We start from the raw sequence: 21,377 nt of genomic DNA, 5'->3' as shown, positions 1-21,377 counted from the left end.
TCTTCGGTATAATTTCTTAAGGTAATATTTAGATGTCGAAATATGTTATTTGATAATAATTTATTCTGTGTATGAAAATATTTTTATGCAATTCAAACGTAGGTAGAAGCTTGAATTTCTTTTTTAAGTTGTTAAAAGATTTGACATTTATAATTTAGTATGGTAGTACCTTTTATCTATGAGCTGATTTAACTTATTCTGAAAAAATAACTTGAAGGTCGAATGTGTTATTTCGTTATACACATTTGATCATACTTTCTAGTTTTGAATAGGATATTACCGGATAATTTTTTTTTAACACAGACAAGACCTAACGGTATTTTTGAGCACTGATCCAATAAGACGATAGAGAGAATTCAATTTGTTGAGTTTGAAAGTAAAACATTTGATGACTGATACTTCAAAATTAAAGTCTAATATGATGAAATCAATGTATGTAATATTAGTATTTTATAAAGATAGATAGCTTAAGCATCAAATAGACTCAAAAAAGAAAAAGGAACCATCACTGCTATCTCTCCTAGTTGGTTGGTCTCACGAATCGCTGATTAACAGATTGGCGGTTCAACACCTCATTAGGGTTGAGTAAGCCCCTCGCTTCTTGCGAAAAAAATAAATATACGACGACTAGTCTAGGAGGATTTTCTGGAGTGGGACTCAAAAATTAACTAATAGCCATATAATTCAGCTAATTAACTATATTATTATTTGATGCTTCTACGATAAATTTTAACTAAAAATACTGTGTGCATGCAGTGCACCAGGTGCATGCAATAATGTCTCCTTAACATATGGAGTACCAAGCAAATAATCTACAACCTTCATATGTGTATTATGCTCTAATCAGCCTATTCGTGCTATTCTTTGTCCATTATTAAAACAGTAGTAGAAATACTACTTGTTGAAAATTGTACGCTTGATGATCTTACGGGCCCAAATACTATACCCAATTCTATTTAGAAGAAAAGAGAGAAGCAACTATATATATATATATGGACAGTAACTTAAATTAATTTAATTAATGTGTTTAAATATACCGTCCAAATATTCAAGTTCAAACATTAATACTAGTAAACTTACTTTTTCTTGTGTAGTGTACCCGTAAAGATCATGCAACTATACACAAGGCCCACGTACATACATACCCACAAATTGTGGTGCCAAAATAAAACTTAAAACTAGTGCGTGCCTTTGTAATTTACATGTGCGGTGGCACCTAGTAGGGATCGCTTTTGTTCTGAATTCAAATTTGAGGCCATATGGCTCATGAGGCTTTCATGATGGATTAATTATCTGTGGGCGGTTTCAAAAATTATTTGAAACAAAAAGAAAGAAGTAAAAGGTTACTAAGCGTGCATGGATGAACCTGACAAAAATTGATTTAACTAAGCCGACCGTATTATATGCATTTGCATCAATCACTGAACACGGAGAATGTACAGCTAATTCCTGTGGAATAAGGATGAAGTCGAGTTCTTATGGGCGAGGACTTACGCACGCTAAGAATAAGTCATTTGTCAGTATTGTCACTAACTAGTTATTGTAATGACTTACTATATATATATATATATATATATTTAGAGTGTCATAAGTAAACAAAGTAATTTTGTTGTTTAATGCACAGTTGTATAAGAGCACGTACCATTGCCTTAAGCACGCTGAGCATCTTACTTGAATGTTCTAAGGGATCAGGGCATTAAAAGGGACCACAAAGCTTAATTAATTATTATTCCATTGGAACAAGAACTTTGCATGCTAGTAAACTAATCTAAAAGGGTCAGTTTGGTGGTACAATCATGTCAATGTCACTAATTTATTAAGTCACGCTAATGCCCCTTTTTAAGTCCTTGATCGTACCTTTTAGTAGTATCTTCTATTGACCTAATCTTTAAAAATTAGAAGAGTGTGGATGCTAACATCATTGTGGTCTCAAACCTAATATGTATAGATGGTTAATGACAACTTCTATTGTCTTTTACACACTCTCCACTTTAGATAATCCACATCTAATACAGTTGCTGCATTATTGTTGGTGTTAAGATGAATACAAATTTTAATTTGGCTTTTTTTTTCCCTCTCCCAAAGAAGGACTTGATTCAAACATACTATTTTACGAAAACTTATAAAATAGCCATAAAAGAAGCACTTTGTACACAAAAGATCTCATTTTATAGGACATGACTTAGAAGCAGCTTAAAATCTGTTGAACGCATGCATTTGGTGGATACCAAATATCAGATACCATAATTGAATTCAGGATCTCTTTAAACTAATTAAAGAGAATACCACATCATCCAAAAGTTCAATTTTATACAAAAAATGGTTTGGAAATAGTCTTATAAAAAGACTAGGGGCATGCATTTGATTCGTTGGATCTCCTGCGCCATGGAAGTCCCTCACCGAGTCGAACTGCGAGCATGTACATTTAGAGGAGGCCCATGAACTTATAGATCGGACGCGGGGATCGAGCGATACATACCAGCCCCAACTTCATGTATGGTGTGGAAACGCAACGTCGTCCCCTACAAAATAGTGAACTCGAGATCGGGTGTATGACCAGAACTCGCAACCTCCGATCTCTTCTGACCTTGTCAAAATAAGTACTCCCTAAATAATAAGTATATATATTATAATTAAAAGGATTTGCATAGAATTCACTACCTTTGACCTCAGACCCTAGACCCCATACCCCACATACTCTACTCCTCCCTAACCAACATAAACCCTTCAAAAGCACTTGTCCCAACTGTGGCATATGTGGGGCTTCTTTGAACAGCGTGAAAGGCTGAGGGGGTCAAGTAATAGATGATATGCCACCTAAAGAATATAATGATATTAAGGTGAAAAAGGGCATCATTGCATTCGGTTTATATGTCTCCTTCAAAATAATACCTACTATTGTTATTATTATTATTATTATTATTATTATTTTTTTTTTTTTTTTTTGAGAATTAGGTAGCAAGCTACCTGCTTCATTCATTAAGTAATATGAATTAGGCATACAATATGGAAGCAGCTAGGGCCTCCTAACCGAGCGAGCAAAACAAGTAAAACGCAAAAGAAAACAAACCAAATCAAGAAAAACAAGTCTAAAAACAACAAAAAGTAAAAGATAGGAAACGAAGGAAAAACAAGTAAACATGGGTATAGGAGGAAGGGATTGAAACGAGGATTAAAATGCGGTATCAAAGAACTTCGGTCCAATCAGTGCTCAGAGCCACAACGCGTTCGAGAGCCCGGGAGGCGTTTGGAGACCCGTCCCGGAAGATGATGTTGTTTCGCTCCGTCCAAACGACCCACCAGATTGCCGCCAAAAGGCTTAGGCTTTTCGATCTCATAACGGCGTTAGGGTTATTTGAGATTCGTGTCCATAACCGTCGAACGTCCCCCGTGTCCGAGTCCGCCGCCACAGAAACTCCAGCCTCAATTTGGAGGTATCTGACGAAGATACAGTCACGAAATAGGTGGTCGCAGGTTTCCGGTAGTAACACGCAGAACAGACAATGCTGGTCCACAGGACTCCCTCGGCGAATCAGTCTGTCCGCTGTGAGTAATCTCTTACGCAATAGGATCCAAATGAAAATTTTATGCTTGAGCGAAATTTTTAACCCCCAAAGATGATCATATTGAGGATCAATCTGACCTGCGTCGGTGATGAAATCATAGAGGGATTTCACGGTAAAATTTTGCTTAGCGGTCCATCGCCACCGTAGCTTATCCTTTGTGCCCAACGGGCAATACTGAGTGAGCAGGTTTTTGAGCACCGAGATATTTTGGCGATTCTGGAGAGTGTTATTGACAGTGAGGCCTCTGGTTATGAAACGCCATCTCCACCCTCTTTCATTCCAGCATTGTGAAACTGTGGCATCCCGGTTCACAATTCTGCAAAATAATCCAGGAAATCGGGTACTAAGAGGGATTTCTTCGATCCAAATGTCCGTCCACCACCTAATGGTTTTTCCGTCGCCGAGCACGTACGATACTCCGCATTTGAACACGTCTCGGCAGCTCATCACACTTCTCCACCACTGGGAGTATGGTCTGAAGGACCTTCCCTCGTGTAACGGCCTTCTTCTGGTGTAATACAGGGCTGTGATCAGTCTCCCCCATAACAGATGTCTCTCGTTGAAATAACGCCACCACCATTTGGTTAGGAGCGCCTTATTCATTGCTTCCAAATCTTTGATCCCCAAGCCCCCTTTTTTTTTGCTTTTACGAATTGTTTTCCAACCGACGAGGCATGAGCCACCTGAAATTTTGGAGCACCCTTTCCAAAAGAAGGATCTTCTGAGGGCTTCAATGCGGTTCATAACCCATTGTGGCACTTTGAAAATAGCGAAGTAGAATAACGGGAGATTCGAAAGTACCGAGTTGACTAGGATTAATCTGCCTCCCTGTGAGAGTAGTTTTGCCTTCCATCCTTCAATGCGCATCTCTATACGGTTAACGAGCGGAGCCCAATCTTCCTTCCGAAGGGGTTTGGTATAGAGCGGCAGGCCCAAGTAGCGAAACGGTAGATTACCTACTCGACACCCCAAAATATCTGCAAGTCTCTTTGCTCTGTTTACGCTAGGTCCCAAGTAGTAGAGTTCCGTCTTGTTCGTATTTATCTTAAGGCCAGAGGCCCATTCAAACATCTTCCAGACGAATAGTAAGTTTCGCATAGCGGACTTTTTCGGCTCAGAGAAAAGTAATGTATCGTCCGCGTATTGAAGAATCGCTGTTTGACAATCAGTGGTTGGTCCAATTCCCTGAATCAAGTTATTTCCCCTAGCTACTTCCGTGATCCTAGTCAGGCAATCGGCGATCAATAAGAATAGATAAGGGGAAAGCGGGTCCCCCTGCCTAAGCCCCTTCCTTGTTTTCACCCACCCTGAAGGCTCGCCATTTACTAAAATAGCGATTTTAGCATTACAGATACATTGTTCGATCCAGTTCCACTATTTATCGCTGAACCCAAGCCACCGTAATATACTTTGTAGGAAGCTCCATCTCACTTTGTCGTACGCTTTCTCAAAGTCCACCTTAATACTAACACACTCCTTAGAGGATTTTGCGCACCAGCTGAGTAGTTCACTAGCAGTGACAAAAGAATCAGCTAACAGTCGATCTTTCAGAAAAGCCGATTGTGACGAAGAGATAATTGAAGGTAAAATGCCGGTGATTCTATTCGCGAGGACTTTAGAGATGATCTTTTGAATTCCGTTTATTAGGCATATCGGTCGAAAGTCGTTTCGCCGGCGATTATTATTATTATTATTATTATTATTATTATAGCATGCAATAGATAATTCACTGCTGTAGAACAACCCAATTGGGACGGGAATGGGGAGTGGCCATATGGAATGATTAAGATCATCTAATCAACATGCATCGAGTGCTATAACTAATGGAAAGAGATGTATTGAAACCACCATAGATATTGACTAATTATATAAAGCACAATATATACACCTCCTCAAAGTAACATTACATGATTTCTTCTCAATAATGCCATCCATGAAATTCCGTGACGGATATTTTTCGGATATTTTTTTCTTTTTTGATAAAGATTAAATTTGTTTTGTACAAAACAATGATCAGGTTGTTCTTCTTGAAATGAAATTACAACTGTATAGGTTCTATTAGGACTCTTTTCGCAATTCTTATGTTTTGTTGTACTCTCTCAATTTTTTTGCTTGTGCAGAATTATTGGTTAGCTTATGATGTTGAATATAAATATTAAAAAAATATTATTTTCTAGACGGAGAAGATTTTGAGTTTGAGTTTCGCCAGACTCCGAGCATTATCTTCTTTTTTTTTTTTCATATAATTCAAGTCCACATTTTTTGTATGTCAAAAAGTCTTAAGCCCAGACGTAAGAGAGACTGTTGAATATCAATATTAAAAATGATTTTCTCTGATAATTTAAGCTTTTAGAAAAAAATGATTATTTTATATAAATTAACATGGAAGTTCATATCAAAGAGCAAATTCTTATTGTTTATTAAATTCCCCTAATAAGCATGAAGAGCTAAAAGAACAATAAAGAAGATGGTGCGGCCAAAATGAGGATTGTTTGATTTGTTTGCAGTGGAAAATGAGGAGTTCATTAAAAGGAGAGTTCCAGATCGAAGCAGGAAAATTGCACCAGCTTTTTGGATTATTCAGCTTTTGCATTGCTGCTCCTATATATGATTAATTATAATGTGATAATCAGAACATGAGTACTTTTTATCACGTATAAATGTACATAAATACGTACATAATATATAGTTGCTGCAAAGCGATTAATCGTGGCTGAGATTACTTTGCCTTTGGTGACACTACGTGCAACTTTTAACACCGAGGGACTAGAGAAATGACTTGAGATCAAGAAGGGATTGAATACAATAAACATTCAGTCGCCACTATTTAATAACTTTAGGTTTTAAATATGAACAATTGTTAAACATAATATCACAGTAAAAGCAATCGTACCAGGCCTACGGGAAAAATCTCAATACAAGGAAGCAGCGAATAAACTTATGGTAATACACCGTGTTGTAACAATTTAAGCTTTTAGATGTAAAAGATAATTTTATATTAGGCAAATTAAAAAAAGGCGATACTTCTATTTGGTTTTTCTATATTGATTTTGTGGTGAACTTAATTCGATGTACTTCTAATTTAATATTTAAGTAGAGTTTTTTTTAAAATTTTTTCTGAATCTTGACTCTGTTTTTTTTTTTTTTTTTTTTTTGTGTAAGAGAAGGACAACATTCTATATCTGCTCAGTTTAATTTTTTTTTTTTTTAAAAATAATTAGACTTGGAACTTAAGTCCTCATGCTAAATGGGCTGAGTCGTAATTGGGCCGTTTGTAATTCTTAAACGTACAGGGAAATGGACTGGGTCGTAATTGGGCTCCGATTAGGCCCATGTTATTGAATCCAAGGTCCACCGACAAATTGATGCCCTAGAATCAGAGCTCCGATCGCAACCGTGTTCTTTCTCTCTCTCTCTCTCTCTATTTATCCCATTCCTCTACACGATCTTCACCTTCTTCTTCTTCGTCTTCGTCTTCGTCTCTCTCTCTCTCTCTCGCGCGCGCGCGCGCACGGGGCGCCATGGGGGACTATAACAACGCCATGATGCGCAACGCGGACGCAGCGGTCCAAGCACGCACCAAGGCCCAGAACCGCGTCAACGTGCTTCAGCTCAAGCTGGTACCTCCTTTCCCTTAAACCCTAATCTCCTCCTAACCCTAGAACATCTCGTTGTTTCCATACGCTAGATCGAATCAGGCCCTATCATGAGGTGTCCGTTCTTCGAGATCGAAACCCTAAAAACGATATCTCTTGATCGGCATCTTGATCGAGAAGTTGTTCTAATTAGGTCTCCGACTTTTTCTTTACTAGTTGTGATCTTACCTCGCTATTGCTCTTTGATTCGTTTCTTGATTGCTGTTTTTTTGCTTTAAATTGCAACAACATTTGATACTTTGGCTTTATGATGTGTTATACCTAAGCTTGGGTGTGTTTGATATCTTGCAGATTGGGCAGAGTCATCCTACTGGTCTTACCACCAACCTACTGAAGCTATTTGAACCCCGGCCGCCATTGGAATATAAGCCTCCTATAGAGAAGAGGAAGTGTCCTCCCTATACAGGTACTAGGGTTTATGTTGTACCTATCCTGTTTCTTGTTTGGATTACATGAGGTTCGTTGTATTGAGATAGTCTCTTCTCTTTTTTGAAGGAATGGCACAATTTGTATCGCACTTTGCTGAGCCCGGTGATCCAGAATATGCTCCGCCTGTGGAGAAGGCTGAAACACGGGTATGATTTTTTAAACTTTTAAATCTTGGTATCCCATATTTGGAGAATCATGTTCAACATTGGAAATAATGGTATTCCACAATTCTGTTGGGATCTGACCTATTTGCAATCACGAAAATCATGATATTATGCATTTTTATGGACGCAGGCAGAAAAAAAGGCTAGAATTCACAAGATTCGACTCGAGAAAGGTGCAGCGAAGGCTGCTGAAGAACTTACAAAATGTATGACCTTCATTTCTGAAATGCATTTTGTGGTTTCATTCTTCTTTTAGTAACTGCAGTAATTTGTTTTAATTCTATGTAGATGATCCGCAAAATGACCCTAATGTAACGGGTGATCCGTACAAGACTCTCTTTGTTGCAAGACTTGTAAGTCTTTCTTACTCTGCCCATTTGTTGAATATACTTGCAACATTTATTTACAATTTTTACCAATCTGCAGAACTACGAAACTTCTGAGCACAGGATCAAAAGGGAGTTTGAAGCTTATGGGCCAATAAAAAGGGTAAGTATAGAACAGAAATCCCGATGGCAGATCAGGTTATTTCCTCCTTTGGTAAGGAGTTCATTCAATCTAAGCGGTAAATGTATTTATAGCCGGTAAAACCAAAGAGAAGGTTTTTCTTGCTATGGGCTTGTATGGTCCAGGTGGAGCTTTTGCAGAATTGCTTTTGAGTAAGGATACTCTAATAGCTTTTTCTTTGACCTTACTTCCTGACAGCTTCTTGCTAGAGCAAAAGCTTCAAATTACAGTTTTTGCTTTTGGGTTTAGAAGCTTATTTCAGCTTTTGGCCAGCGCAAAAGCTCTAGAGGTTATGTTTGGAGCTAAGACACTATAGTTTATATGCTTGCTCTTTTGGAACTTCTGGATAGTTTCCTACACTCTTCAGGACTTGAGAGATAATTTTTCTACACTCTTCAGGACTTGAGATAATTTTGTAGCCTTTTTCTCAGTCTCATGTGTCAGGTAGATTAACATCAACATGTTTTTTTTTATTCTCTCCCCTTTTGCTTTAATCCTGTCTGAAATCCATTGGAAAAAAGGGTAAGATTTGGAAGGTTGCAATGCCCCTCGTCTATTTACCTATATTTGCCTACATATCCATCACTTCATTTGTGTTTTGACGTTATGCACCTTTTAGCGCAGCACTTTGGCATATACATTTGCGGTAGTAACTAGTAATGGTAAGCCTTGAAAAACTTTGATCCCTAAAGTTGGCCATCTTCTAAGTTGGTTGAGCAATTTCTTTCATATAAATTTCAAAGTAAAAAAAAGAAAATCCGAAAGATCCCACCCTAATCATTAGTGCTTGGACTTAGCACACCAGGTATGCCTCTTAATCACATGAGTTCGTTGTGCTTCTGTCTTCTTTTAGAAGTTTTTAAATGCACGGCTAGGAGAAACCCTTAAGGACATTGGGATACGTGCCGGATAACTGCTAATAGCAAGCCTTGAAAGTTATATCTTTTCTGTAGAGAAAGATTATAGCACCTTGCAACTGGGTTTTTTGCCAAGTATTTCTGATTTGAGACTGGCCGCTAGATCTCACTTAAGGTTCTGGAAGATTTTTGGTGCAAACAGTTGTATCTACCAGGTAAATTTGGATCTTCATTGTCGAAGGGTGAAGATTAAAAAACTGTCCATCCCCTTTTATTTACCTACATATCCTTCGCTTCCTTTCCATTTTTGTCATTGTGCGCCTTTTAGGGCAAAGCTCACTTTTGCATATTTTTCTATGGTTCTGATGGTAAGCCTTGAAAAACGTTTGATCCTCAAAATTGGCCTAAATTTCTCCCATAACATTTTTCATTGCGAATAAAAGAAAATCCTGAGATTCCCACCTGTGATCACTAGTGCTTGGATGTTACCATGCAAGGTATGTCTCTCAACGGTATGTGTTCATTGTGCTTATTCCTCCTAGAACTTTTGAACTTTGGTTGCTAATAGAAGCTCGTTCAGGAGATCAGGAGCTGATAAATGGTATAGTAAGTCATGGCAGGTATAATTTTAGTAGACAAATTTCTAGTTCATTGCAACTGGGTTTTCTTTTGGTAAGTTTCCTAATGTGACAAGGGACGATAGTTATCATTTAAATATCTGGAGGACTTGCATGGCAGGTAAAATGGCCATATGTGTATTTTTCTGGCCTTAAATTTTCTTTCTTTTCCTGATTAATCTTGATTCCCTTGAGGAATTTGAGAACTAGGGTACATCTACATTCATCCTACGTTTTATGGTTTTTTATATTTACAAAGTCCGGCATGGATGGTTATCTCTTCTACCAATAAACATCTGTAGCTGGCTTCTAGTTTCCTGTATGGAATGGGCTATAAAGAATGTTGTTCTGATGGAAGAGTACTTTGGTGAAAAGAGGTAACCTATTTCAGTGATTGATTAGAATGAGGTAACCTATTGGGATGTCAGGTTTGCTTATAATTTTGTTGTCCCCATTCTCTTTATATCATTTGTTGTCGGTGCAAGTTCTGTAGCAGGTGAGAGAATCTTTCAGCGTTCGTGTGAGAATAATGGTAACTAATTATAAACAATAATCTTCTTCAAGTCATAGAGAGAATCATTTCCTATTCTCTCCCTCAGTTTATCCCGGGTGCATCGGCTTTGCTCAAGTATTAATAGCTTCTTCCCTACTCTTTTACTTAATGTCTCACCCTGTTGCTCTACTATTTTATCTTCCTTAATTACCATGGCCAAAAGAGTCACTCTTATCTTTTTTAATATGTAAATGCCCCCTTTTCTATTCAAAACTTCCCTTGTAAGGGGATTGGTAAAAGTATTGTTCACCACCTGGCAAATATCCACGGATTCTGCCAACTCAGTTGATGTGCTCGGATCCAATCCATGTGATGAAGCTCTACATCTTAAAAGGTTAGCACGGCTAGTTAGGCATGATGCCTGTCTGTCGTGCCATTTAGGATTTATCATTATGAACAAGAAGCAATTTTAACTTAGACAATGTTATGAACTAACTCAGTTATTTATTTTGATGATCATAATATGTTTAATGTCCATTATTTTTTTTACCAGTCAGTATTTGTTTGCCTTTTTAGGTCCGTCTTATCACTGACAAGGTGGCAAATAAGCCCAGAGGATATGCTTTCGTTGAATACCTGCATACACGCGATATGAAAAGTATGTTCATGTGTGGGAATTCATCAAATCTAGCACTTCTTTTGCTAACTTGCTGACTGTTGCTGTAATTCTAATATCCTGACATTGTGCAGCTGCTTATAAGCAAGCTGATGGAAGGAAAGTGGACAATAAGAGGGTACTAGTGGATGTAGAGCGTGGTAGAACTGTTCCTAATTGGCGCCCTAGAAGGTTGGGTGGTGGACTTGGATCGAGCAGGATGGGAAGTGAACAGATCGATCAGAAGAACTCTAGCAGGTATGTATATCTTTTTTTAAGAGAGCTTATCAGTTGATACTTTTTATCACATGAATATGACTTGCCAATATGTTCACGATTTCTGTTCTATCGAAGAGCATGCATTAGATTGAGAGTGCCATACTTGAAGTTTGTCCACTATAAATGGTTCATTATGCTTTTAAGACCTTTTTTTCTTGCTATTAGACAATTCTGTCATGTTATTTCCCTGGTAAGAAGCTCATGATATTTTTAGCACAAACATTCTTTTGCTTCCTGAGGTGATCTTGATATTGTCCTTTCTTTAACAGATATAACCTAACTATTTCATGATAAGATCTTGATTTGGTCTCAGGTAGAAAAGAAACATTAGACATTTTAGCTGAATACTAGCTTGTGCTTGTGTAAGTCAGGATTTGACTGTTCTCTGTGGTCCTGCTGATCTAGTACTTGGTGATTTATCAGTATATTCTGGTAATTATGTTTAAGAGAATTTATTGCTTATTATGCTGATGTTGAATCGGATGGCCAGGGAACAACAGCAGGTCGCCGCATCAGGTCGTCTTAGATCAGAGGAGCCTAGGGTGAGAGACGATCGTCATCTTGATCGGTGAGATTATCATTTGTTGAACTGCTAAAGGGTAATGGATGGACAGTCCGTTGTACTTTTCTTGTATTGCTGCCCAGTCCCTGAATTCTCAAGACACTTTACTCCGTGACCTTTCTCATATGTTGCAATTCCATTGCTGATGCTGAAATGATCTAAATTTTCCTGTAAAATCGCCCTTTCTTTAAAATGACTTTCAGATTCCAACACACGAGAAATCTTAGGGACTGATTCAACATTTTAATATAGTGCAGGGATTATCCATACAATTTACCCAATTGGTATGGTAAAATTGATTTGCTTATTTCGATTAATAATGTTGCTGTAAGGCGTGCGTGCTCTGAACTTAATTTGTTGCTACTAATTGTACCAGGGACCGAGAAAAGTCCCGAGAAAGAGGAAAGGATAGAGACCGCGAGCATGAAAGATCCCGTGAGCGCTCCCATGACAGGACACGAGACCGCGATCCTAGAGAAGATAAGCCCCACCATAGAGAACGTGAACGAACCAGAGACCGAGACAGGGAGCGTGACCGGGGCCGTGATCGTGATCGTGATCGTGACCGTGGACGTGAGAGAGATAAGGAGAGAGACCGCGGCCATGAATCTCGTGATTACGACCGGGACCGTGAGCACCGTGATCATGATCGCCATCGGGATAGGGGACGTGATCGCGAGAGGGACTATGAGCGAGTGAGTTACGAGCGGGACCATGGTGGCAATGTGCATGAGAGGGATGCTGGGTATGACATTGTGGAGCCCAAACATGAAAGGGACTTTGATCAGGTTGGGCACGGGCACGGGCACGACTATAAAATGTATGATCACGGTGGTCCCGATGACTCGGGCCATGAGTCTAGGCGGCATGAGCATGAATATTATGACGATGAGCCATATAAAGGGGATGCTCGTGATTACCACGGTCAGTTTAACCATGATGAACCTCGTGAGGAGGGCGAAGCATATGATGAACGTGATTACGAGCATTACCGGAACGACAGAGTGTAGAAACTGAAGCCTTTTTGTGCAAGGTAAGTTTGTATAATCGCATTACATTGTGTATTCTCATGATGTACCGTTTTGTTCGGGTATAAGGAAGAACTAGCTATTACAGGGATAGGTACAAGTATGGGGATAAGAAAAATAACGTTTGGATGAAAATTGGGTTGTTCCTGGGGATAAGAAAAATAGCGTTTAGATAAATAATATGGAATAAAAAAAATATTACATAATTTTATATAGAAAATGAAGGTGTTGGTGGGGATAGTTATAACCAATTATTATAGATAACCGAGAACTACTGTTCTCGGGTAAAAAAATTAGTGTTTGGGTATAAAGGAGGGGATAAGGGTCTATCCCTATCTCTATTCCCTAACCAAACACTGCCTTAACTGCTAATGATTTTTGTTCTGTAACTGGTTTCAGCTGCACCCGAGGGGCCAAGTTGGCTGCTATGCTTTAACTCAAGAAGAGCAGTGCTGATGGACTTGCTTGAGTTTATGATGTTATTTCATCGCCTGTTTGTGGTTGCTACTTATTCCTGCTTTTTGCTCTTGTCGAAATGAGTTTGGACAATGGAATTTTGTGTGGTGCTTGCTCGTTGTTGTTTTCAAAGTTGTTAGAGTACTTAATGGGTTGACAATGTTGCTAAGACTGTAAACAGTATGAAAGTTGTCTAACCTGTTTTGTTGTTGCAAGTTAGATTGGTTTTTCTTCATTGCCGGGCATATTTGGGCCCAGCTTTTTGCCTCTCTTTTTTCCCTCAAAATTAATGAATAAGAGGGCAAATGGTTTTGATTATGTAAGGCGGGGAAATTCACTAGTAGCCCCACGAAGGTGACAAGTTTCTTTACAAGAAAAGATATGTATACCAACCCAATATTATGTAGAGGCTAATACGGCGACACCTTTTAAGAAGACATTCAACTCCCCTATTATATTATAGTAATAATTGTCAAAAGAGTATTAAACGTCACACCGAATTACGCCTACTCTATTGCAGAGCAAGGGAAAAAGGAAAGAGCTGCGTCTTGCGTATGGTTGATTTCGCCCAGCTCGTTTGCATATGCAGCACCTTAGCTTGCAATGTTAGGACCTCTCTCTTCGTTCAACTAGCGTCACAGAGACCGGTCGACTGATCGCAGAACCCATCACGGTCTAATAGTTTCGGAGGAGGCGCACTGAGAAGAGGGGAAGAAGGGCTCCCGTAGGCACTCCTTCGACTGTTACCGCACCCGAGGCTTTTCCTTGTGCTTACTCCCGTCACTGGATTAGTTCCAGTTGCATATTTGCATAAAGCCTGTAAAAAGGAATGAGAGGATAAGACAACCAATTTAGGCAACCGCAGATGCCTTCTCATGCATCTTACAAACAAGGAATACGAATTTGGCCTTTCTGGGAGATTTAAATCTCTGTTCATGGTGTGTGATCTTCTACTACCACTTCTTAAACACTTCTGTCTCAGTTGAAATATTTTTACGATTAGAAATAAAGAAATTTTCACCAAAACATACGAGTGAGCATAAATGAGCAAATAGAGAGGAGAGGAAAGTCGGTGGATTTATCAGAACTACTCATATCAATATAAACAATTTGGCATTCGTTACTCCAATGAAGATACCTGTTTTTGAGGGAGATCCAAAACAGCATCGCTAAAATCAGCACCTTCAATGATGGCACCACCAAGATCGCTGCGCGTGAGAACTGATCGAACTAGGATAGCATTTGTGAGATTAGCTTCATTTAGTACCTGCAATAATGTTTCAAGAATCACAGGTCATATTCACAGAATAAGCGGTCCTAAAGCAGGAGATCTCCATACCAATTACTTCGTATGTCAGAAGGAAAAATAATATAACGAATACAATGTCCTGAGCTATCTTTGTCTAGAACTTCCAAAGGAATTAAAGAAAGCTTTTCTTAATGTTACAGTTGAAATTTTGAATACAATGTACCAGTTTACGGTATGTAACCCATAAGAAGAAAATCTCCTGAATACTGTATGATGATGGAAGTGATCTTTCAAAATATACAGTGGGCAGTACAAACAGACTTGATATGTGCATGGAAGACTACGGACATGTATCACCTATAATGAGGTTTATATTAAATTACTTCTCATCAGGTCATTCAATTAGTAACATTGTGCAACAACTGATTCCATTATGCAATTAGTAGTGATGGGTAAACGATAATGATGCAATAATTGTGGAATTATTCCTCGAAATATATAAAGAGAGCAAAATATAAACTAGCTTTACCATGCGGTCCATCAAAGTGTCACTCAAATCAGCACCTGCATAATATCACAAGAAATGTGATTTAGAGGATGGGAGGAAAAACAAATGACATGAGAACACTTCTTAACATCATGTAGGTTGGATGTACATACTAGTCAGAAGCTACACTTCAACAACATGCTTCTACAAGTAACTTACAGCATAGCTTGAATTCGAGTAGAGAGTGCTCCTTAATAAGAGTGTTCCTTAATTTTGTTTTGTGAAAATAAATCCTCTGAAATGGCATGACTTTATCTCACTAACTAACAAACACAAGCCAACAAATTCCATGATTGGAAGTCCTAATAAGACCTTTAATTATGGCACTTGTTGGTCCCAAGAAAATACAGCAAGATAGGGTCTAACCATGGTAGCTATTAGGGCAGAACTATCTGCCTTGAAGATTCCTATTTTGGCTCACGCAAGAAAGGATCAAATATTTCTAAAACTCCTCTCGGCATAGAGAAAATCGACAAAGAAGAAAAGCTACGATAGTTTTGCTGTCGGGAATCTGCAGCACTTTGTATGTCTAAACAAATTATCCAGTTACACCTTGCATCGGACAGGAGTTTCCCAATGGGACTACAGTATACGGGAGTGACTTTTAGCTAACAGGATATTTTCAGGACAGGAGACATCCACCTAGAAGTTGGATTATACAGTTTTTACTAATTGGTGGACATCTCCTCGCGCCTGATGCCCCTCATCCACCAGTACTCATTTAGGAAAAAAATACATACATGCTAGAGTAGATATACAGACTCAACGTCTTCCATGAAATTTATTAGAGTGATTGGTATGATTATCATTCTCAAAGATTGGTACTTGTTTCACGCAACCAAGTATGAAATTTCTAAACTCACAAATATAAAGAGCTGAACAACAGAAAATAAAAGAAAGAGAAAAAATTAGATACTTTAAGAGTTTGCTCCATCTCCAACTCTGAGTAGTTGAAGGAGTGTCAAATGGAAGACAATTTCCAGTATAACAAGAGATAAAACCAAAGAATCCCATAGAATGATTAGATTATCATTTTTTTCATAAATCTAATAAGTATGAATAAATAATTGTGCTGTTTCCAAGCCTTATGAATCTTAGCTATTCCTACAAAGTCGAAAGTGTGCTTATGTTTTCCTCTCAAATGGGCATCAGGGCATGCGAGCAAACTCCTATACGGAGAAGCAGGTTTAATCACTGCGAGATCCTAATCAAACCATAGGAGCAAAAGCAGGCAGGAAAGACAAAGTTGATTTTCAGTGAAAATAACTAAAGAAAATAAAAAGGCAACGACAATAATTCTTAGCTGCTAGAACTAAAAAACCTGCAAATTGCTTACCTGTAAAGTTTGCTTTATAAGCTACTGCCTTTTCCAGATAAGCACCATTGAAGGTGGAACCACTGAAATCAGACTCCCTCATATCAGCGGAGGTAAAGTTAGCACGCCTGCATCAGTAGCTGAATTCTTATAGAAACTTCTACATCATAAAACTCACTGAACTTTAGAATAAAACCACAGTTAATTGAAGTTTCTAGAATGTGTGTATTGAGCCACATCATGTGTTCTAGCATTTCAGAACAGTATTCTCCAAATTGTCCGGGGAAAAATCACAAACCTTCTTTCTTCTCATAAGTTTAACGAAAAATAATAATATTTGAAACAACAGAAATTCAAGGTTACCAAATGTATCGCTAATTGTCCGAGAAAAATAATCCCATGGGTTTCGAACAAACTGATATGTATTAAAAAGTTTAAAAGAATTATCACAAAGAGCTATGAATTCTAATGAACCCCATAATACTGCTACAAAAATGAAAAATGATAATAATGGATCCATTTTTCCTAGGGGTAGATTGGATTCATTAGCATCTAGTCAAATTTAGTCGGCGAGTAGTTATCAGATTAAATTAAACTCTCTGTCAATATCAAAATCAGCTCCGCTAATAACATCATCCCGATAAAATCTCTAGTTAATTAAGTAATGTTGGACTAAATAAAACTAATTACCTGAAATTTTCATTAACATGGATGGCCTTCCTGCTCAACAAACAACAGAACAAACCAGAAACAGATCCAAGTATTAATACACAACACCATCTTCATATAAACAACATTATAGTGTGGGAAATTTAAAAAAGAAAAAGGGTGTATCGATACAAACTTGAGATCTGCGGAACCGAATTGCGCGGCGGAGCCGATCCCGAACTCGCCGCGCATCTCGGCCTCGAACTTGTTGAGGTCCGCCATCGCCGGCATTGGCACGGAGCCCTCGAAGCTGACGACGACGGCGGCGGCGAGTGCAGCGGACGCCACGGCTCTCCAACTCTTGGATCCTGATGCATTAGCTTAGAATTCCACTAAGGATCGCACCGAAGCACACAAGGTGTTCGATCAAATGACCCAGAGAGAGCACTCACTCACCAGAGCATCTGCAGAGGACGATTCTCGGAGGAGGCCGCGGCGCGCACCGAGGGGGCCGAGGGGCGGTTAGGGTTTTGAGAGGGTGGGTGGAGAGCGTAGAGGTCGAAGCGAGAGCCATGGCGAAGAAAGAGAGAGAGAGAGAGAGAGAGAGAGAGAGAGAGAGAGGTGTGGGGGGAAAAATCAACAAAGTGAAGGGGAGAGGTGTTCTCTGGTTCGCGCGCGAACACGTGTGACGCGTTGTCGCGCTCTATCCAATCACGGCGCTTCATTATTTGGGCCCGAGCCCGTTCCGTTTAAAGTCTAGTGGGCTTGTTGTAGTCAAATGGGCTAAGGCCTAGTTTTTTGGCCTATTTCAGCTACAGTTTGAAGATGAGGTTTCACGTGTTAAAATTGGTTGGACTGGAAAACTCGCTTAAGATAAAAATAAAGTAATTGTGGTTAATTTTTTGCTACAAGTTATTAATCACATGTTTTGTAGGAAAGGGTCAGCTACTGTAGCTTAACATACAGCGGAATTGGTTACAGTTCCAATTGCAGCAAATAGCTCATAAACGATCACTGCGCATGAAATAATTCCCTTCGCGCCTAATATACCCTCAAAAGTAGAATTCTTTGGTCACTGTCCATCTGCAACTTGTCAATTACGAGAAGCCAAATAAGATAAATTTTACTGTTATATTTTCAGCTGCATGCGATTTCAGCTATAATGTGAAAAAAGAGAAAGAAAGAAAGAAAAAAAGTAGTAGTACTGCAGGCTTTAGTGTGAACGGAGGACCGTGAAAATAAAAGGAGTGGAAATGCAAAAGCAATTGTGTGTGTGTGTGTGTGTGTGTGAGAGAGAGAGAGAGAGAGAGAGAGAGAGAGAGAGAGAGAAAAGTTAAAAAATAATAATAAGCCGAGGAGAAAGGGAATGAGAGATTTAAGGAGAAAGATAATGACGAATATTAATTCGTGTAAAAAATTAAAAAAAAAAAGGGTGAGGGGTGGTTCCTAACGTGGGAGTGGGACCATTTCATGCATCGTTTTGACTTGTACGCGGCTTTAAGAATCGCACCGTGTACCGACCGTTTCTAGAGCAAGTGGCAAAGAATTTAATAGTTGGTATTCGAAATTCCAAGTTCGAATCATAGTTGATTCACATTTACAGCTAAATTTATTTCTAAATGAAATATACGAAGCGGGTAGCGTGCTACTTATCTCTCTCTCAAAAAAAAAAAACAAGAAGAAGAATCGCACCGTGTACATTCGAACATCGTTAAATTCTTATCACATTTTTGTTCATTAATTTGTGACAATTTTTTTAAGAACCTAATGAGTAATTGAATGATAGATTTTATTGATTCAAACCCAGGGGAGTAGGTTTTATTAAGTATACCATATTTTTAAACCCAAATATGGCTTCATTGTTTGTAGCATAGTATTTGAGAAATTTTAGTTAGAAAACTGTTAATTTTAATAACTTCGTTTAAGGATGAACTTTAAATACCACTTGTATAATTTAGTACTTTTTTATTTTAGTATTTCATGATTTAAAGCACATTACTTTAGTACCCTATATTTTTATTTTTTTCTTTTCATCAACGCCTCCGTTAACATTTCGTTAAATCATATACAAAAAACTTCAAATATTCTACCTATGGTTTATTGAATATCCACTTTAGTACCATGTAGTTTACTAAATTTTTACTTTAATTCCATATGATTTTAATTTTGTCACTGATTTAATGAAAAAATTAACGGAGGGGATAGTAGAAAGAGAAAAATAAAACTATAAGATACAAAAGTGATACATTTTAAACTATAGGATATTAAAATGAAAATGTACGAAATTACATAATGAATTTTTTTCTTTTTTTTAACAATAGATTTAAATTCCAAAATACAATTTTTTATAAAAGAAATTTGCCCGAGCAAAACCTATAGGCTTTCCTTTCCAAAGATAGTAAAGTTGAAGATTTTGTTTATCGTGCCTCTAACCAGGCCTATAACAAAATCAGTAAGTAAAGTTATTAGGAGAAGTAAATAAACTAAAAACTTTCCAACAGCTTCATCTATTTTGAAAATCAAAATATCATTTTTAACTTTAACAATAGCAAAAGTTTATATATATATATAGTGCGGCTATGATACTTATGGAAGCACGGAGGGCTCCGTGCTTCTATAAGCATACCCTCTCTCTCTCTCTCTCTCTCTCTCTCTCTCTCTCTCTCTCTCTCTCTCTCTCTCTCTCTATATATATATATATAGTAAAGTTACTATGTTATCGGAAGTATAGAGAATATGATGTTTCCAATTTTTTAGCCTTTAGATTAGTCACTTTAATTATTTCTAACATTTGGATTAATATATACTAATGTCCTGTAGGGACCACTCAACTCTAAAAATACTATTCAACCCTGGGGGACCATAGTCATGCCAACTGTATAATTCTTAATCCAAGAGTGAAAATTTCGAAAATATCAAATTCTGTATGCTTCCAATAATATAATAGCTATATACATATGTATTGAGAGAGAGAAATAATATGCTACCGCTTTATTCATTTAGAAAATGAACTAAATAATAGCCTCAATCCGTAAAAATAAAAATAAAATAAAAATTTATGAAAAGCAGAGGGAGATAGGGGAGGCGTGTGAGGTCAAATCATGAAAAGCCAAAAGCATTTCTCTTTCATTTTTTCTCTTCTTTTCATTTCCCCCCCTCCCCTGTCTCTGCCAGTCTCAGTCTGAGTCTCTGTCTCCTTGCGAGGCCGTAGCTCCATTCCATGTTAATTAACAATCCATCTTTTGGCTTCGTTTTGACCCTACCTGCAGGGCCAAGGTATCTAATAATTCTTATAAATACATTACCGTCGTTATCCCAAATATCGATCCGATAAAGAACAGATTCAGAAGCATACGTAACATTGCTCTTTGCTCTAAGTTGACTATAATCTTACAATTCGATCATCCAACGGCCCATATTTCTAAACCAATTTTGTGATTCTTCTTCTTCTTTTTTTATGACTAAAATTTTGGGGAAAAAAAAAAGAAATAAAACTCTAGAGGATAGGCCATAGACTAAGTAAGAATTGTAATTCTACAACTCTGTTTTGGTCATTGACATAGCATTTCTTTATGCTTCGTACTCCTAATCAAAAGTGATTGACATCTGAGATTTCAAATTTAAATTTTAATTACTTTATAGTTTAAGCTGAGTATTTATACAGTGTTAACATTTTATAAGGAGACGGAATGAGAGACGGAGAGGAACGCGCGCTGCGTCTCGTACTACAAATGCACGGCTCGCTGCACCAACTGCTTACTATTTCTGTTGCCCGAGGGGCCAAAGAGGGGACTCCGACAAGCCATACAAAAGCTTCAATGTCCAAACAAAGGGGAAATTAATGCTTTGGAATCCACGCGCGGCGATATATTACACGCTGTTGATATGTTCGTAAATTTATATAGTTTTTATATAAAGCGTTAATCAAAATGCTCATATCTTATTATCTAAAATAATTGATAGTATGGAAGGGCAATTTTATTTTAGAAAACACATAGCAGTAGAGATATATATCTAAACGCAACGGTCTTATTCAAGAGGGAGGATGTACGTACAATTTGATTATGATACTTTCTACATATTTATACATAATAATATATTCTAGTCTCTTCCTCGTTCTCAAAAATATATATATATATATATTCTAGTCTNTTTTTAGAAAAAATTTCAAATATCACACCTGTGTTTTCATATTTTCTCACTTTAGCATCTTATAGTTTAAAGTGTATCACTTTCATACCCTATAGTTTTATTTTTCTTTTTTTGTTATAGAACGAGAGCAAAGTGATTATTTTACAAAAAGTATATTTTAATCATATAATTAAAAAGTGTAAAAACTATAAGTAATT

General features: G+C 37.8%; 2 protein-coding genes across 3 annotated transcripts; one reads left to right on the top strand and one right to left on the bottom strand.

The window, feature by feature from the left end:
• On the top strand, positions 7,006-13,484 carry LOC109714193 (U1 small nuclear ribonucleoprotein 70 kDa). The gene is made up of 11 exons (XM_020238685.1): positions 7,006-7,186; positions 7,514-7,628; positions 7,718-7,797; positions 7,946-8,021; positions 8,104-8,168; positions 8,242-8,304; positions 10,866-10,947; positions 11,040-11,202; positions 11,714-11,791; positions 12,162-12,818; positions 13,213-13,484. The coding sequence occupies exons 1-10, from the start codon at positions 7,088-7,090 to the stop codon at positions 12,793-12,795; spliced, it is 1,455 nt and encodes a 484-aa protein (XP_020094274.1). The 5' UTR covers positions 7,006-7,087; the 3' UTR covers positions 12,796-12,818; positions 13,213-13,484.
• On the bottom strand, positions 13,693-17,646 carry LOC109714194 (thylakoid lumenal protein TL20.3, chloroplastic). 2 transcript variants are annotated; one of them, XM_020238686.1, is made up of 7 exons: positions 17,485-17,644; positions 17,225-17,408; positions 17,071-17,100; positions 16,402-16,508; positions 15,048-15,082; positions 14,408-14,536; positions 13,693-14,086 (listed from the first exon to the last, which is right to left on the bottom strand). In XM_020238686.1, exons 1-7 carry the CDS (start codon positions 17,600-17,602, stop codon positions 13,895-13,897), a joined length of 795 nt encoding a protein of 264 aa, XP_020094275.1. In that variant the 5' UTR covers positions 17,603-17,644; the 3' UTR covers positions 13,693-13,894. The 2 variants fall into 2 exon arrangements, with proteins under 2 accessions (XP_020094275.1, XP_020094278.1); XM_020238689.1 differs by having other exon boundaries at positions 13,895-14,086; positions 17,225-17,396; positions 17,485-17,646.

This window comes from Ananas comosus, linkage group 8 (genome assembly GCF_001540865.1).
Source record: "Ananas comosus cultivar F153 linkage group 8, ASM154086v1, whole genome shotgun sequence".
NCBI classification, from domain to species: domain Eukaryota; kingdom Viridiplantae; phylum Streptophyta; class Magnoliopsida; order Poales; family Bromeliaceae; genus Ananas; species Ananas comosus.
The sequence above is the reverse complement of the archived record's forward strand: the minus strand, read 5'-3'. Positions and strand labels throughout refer to the sequence as shown.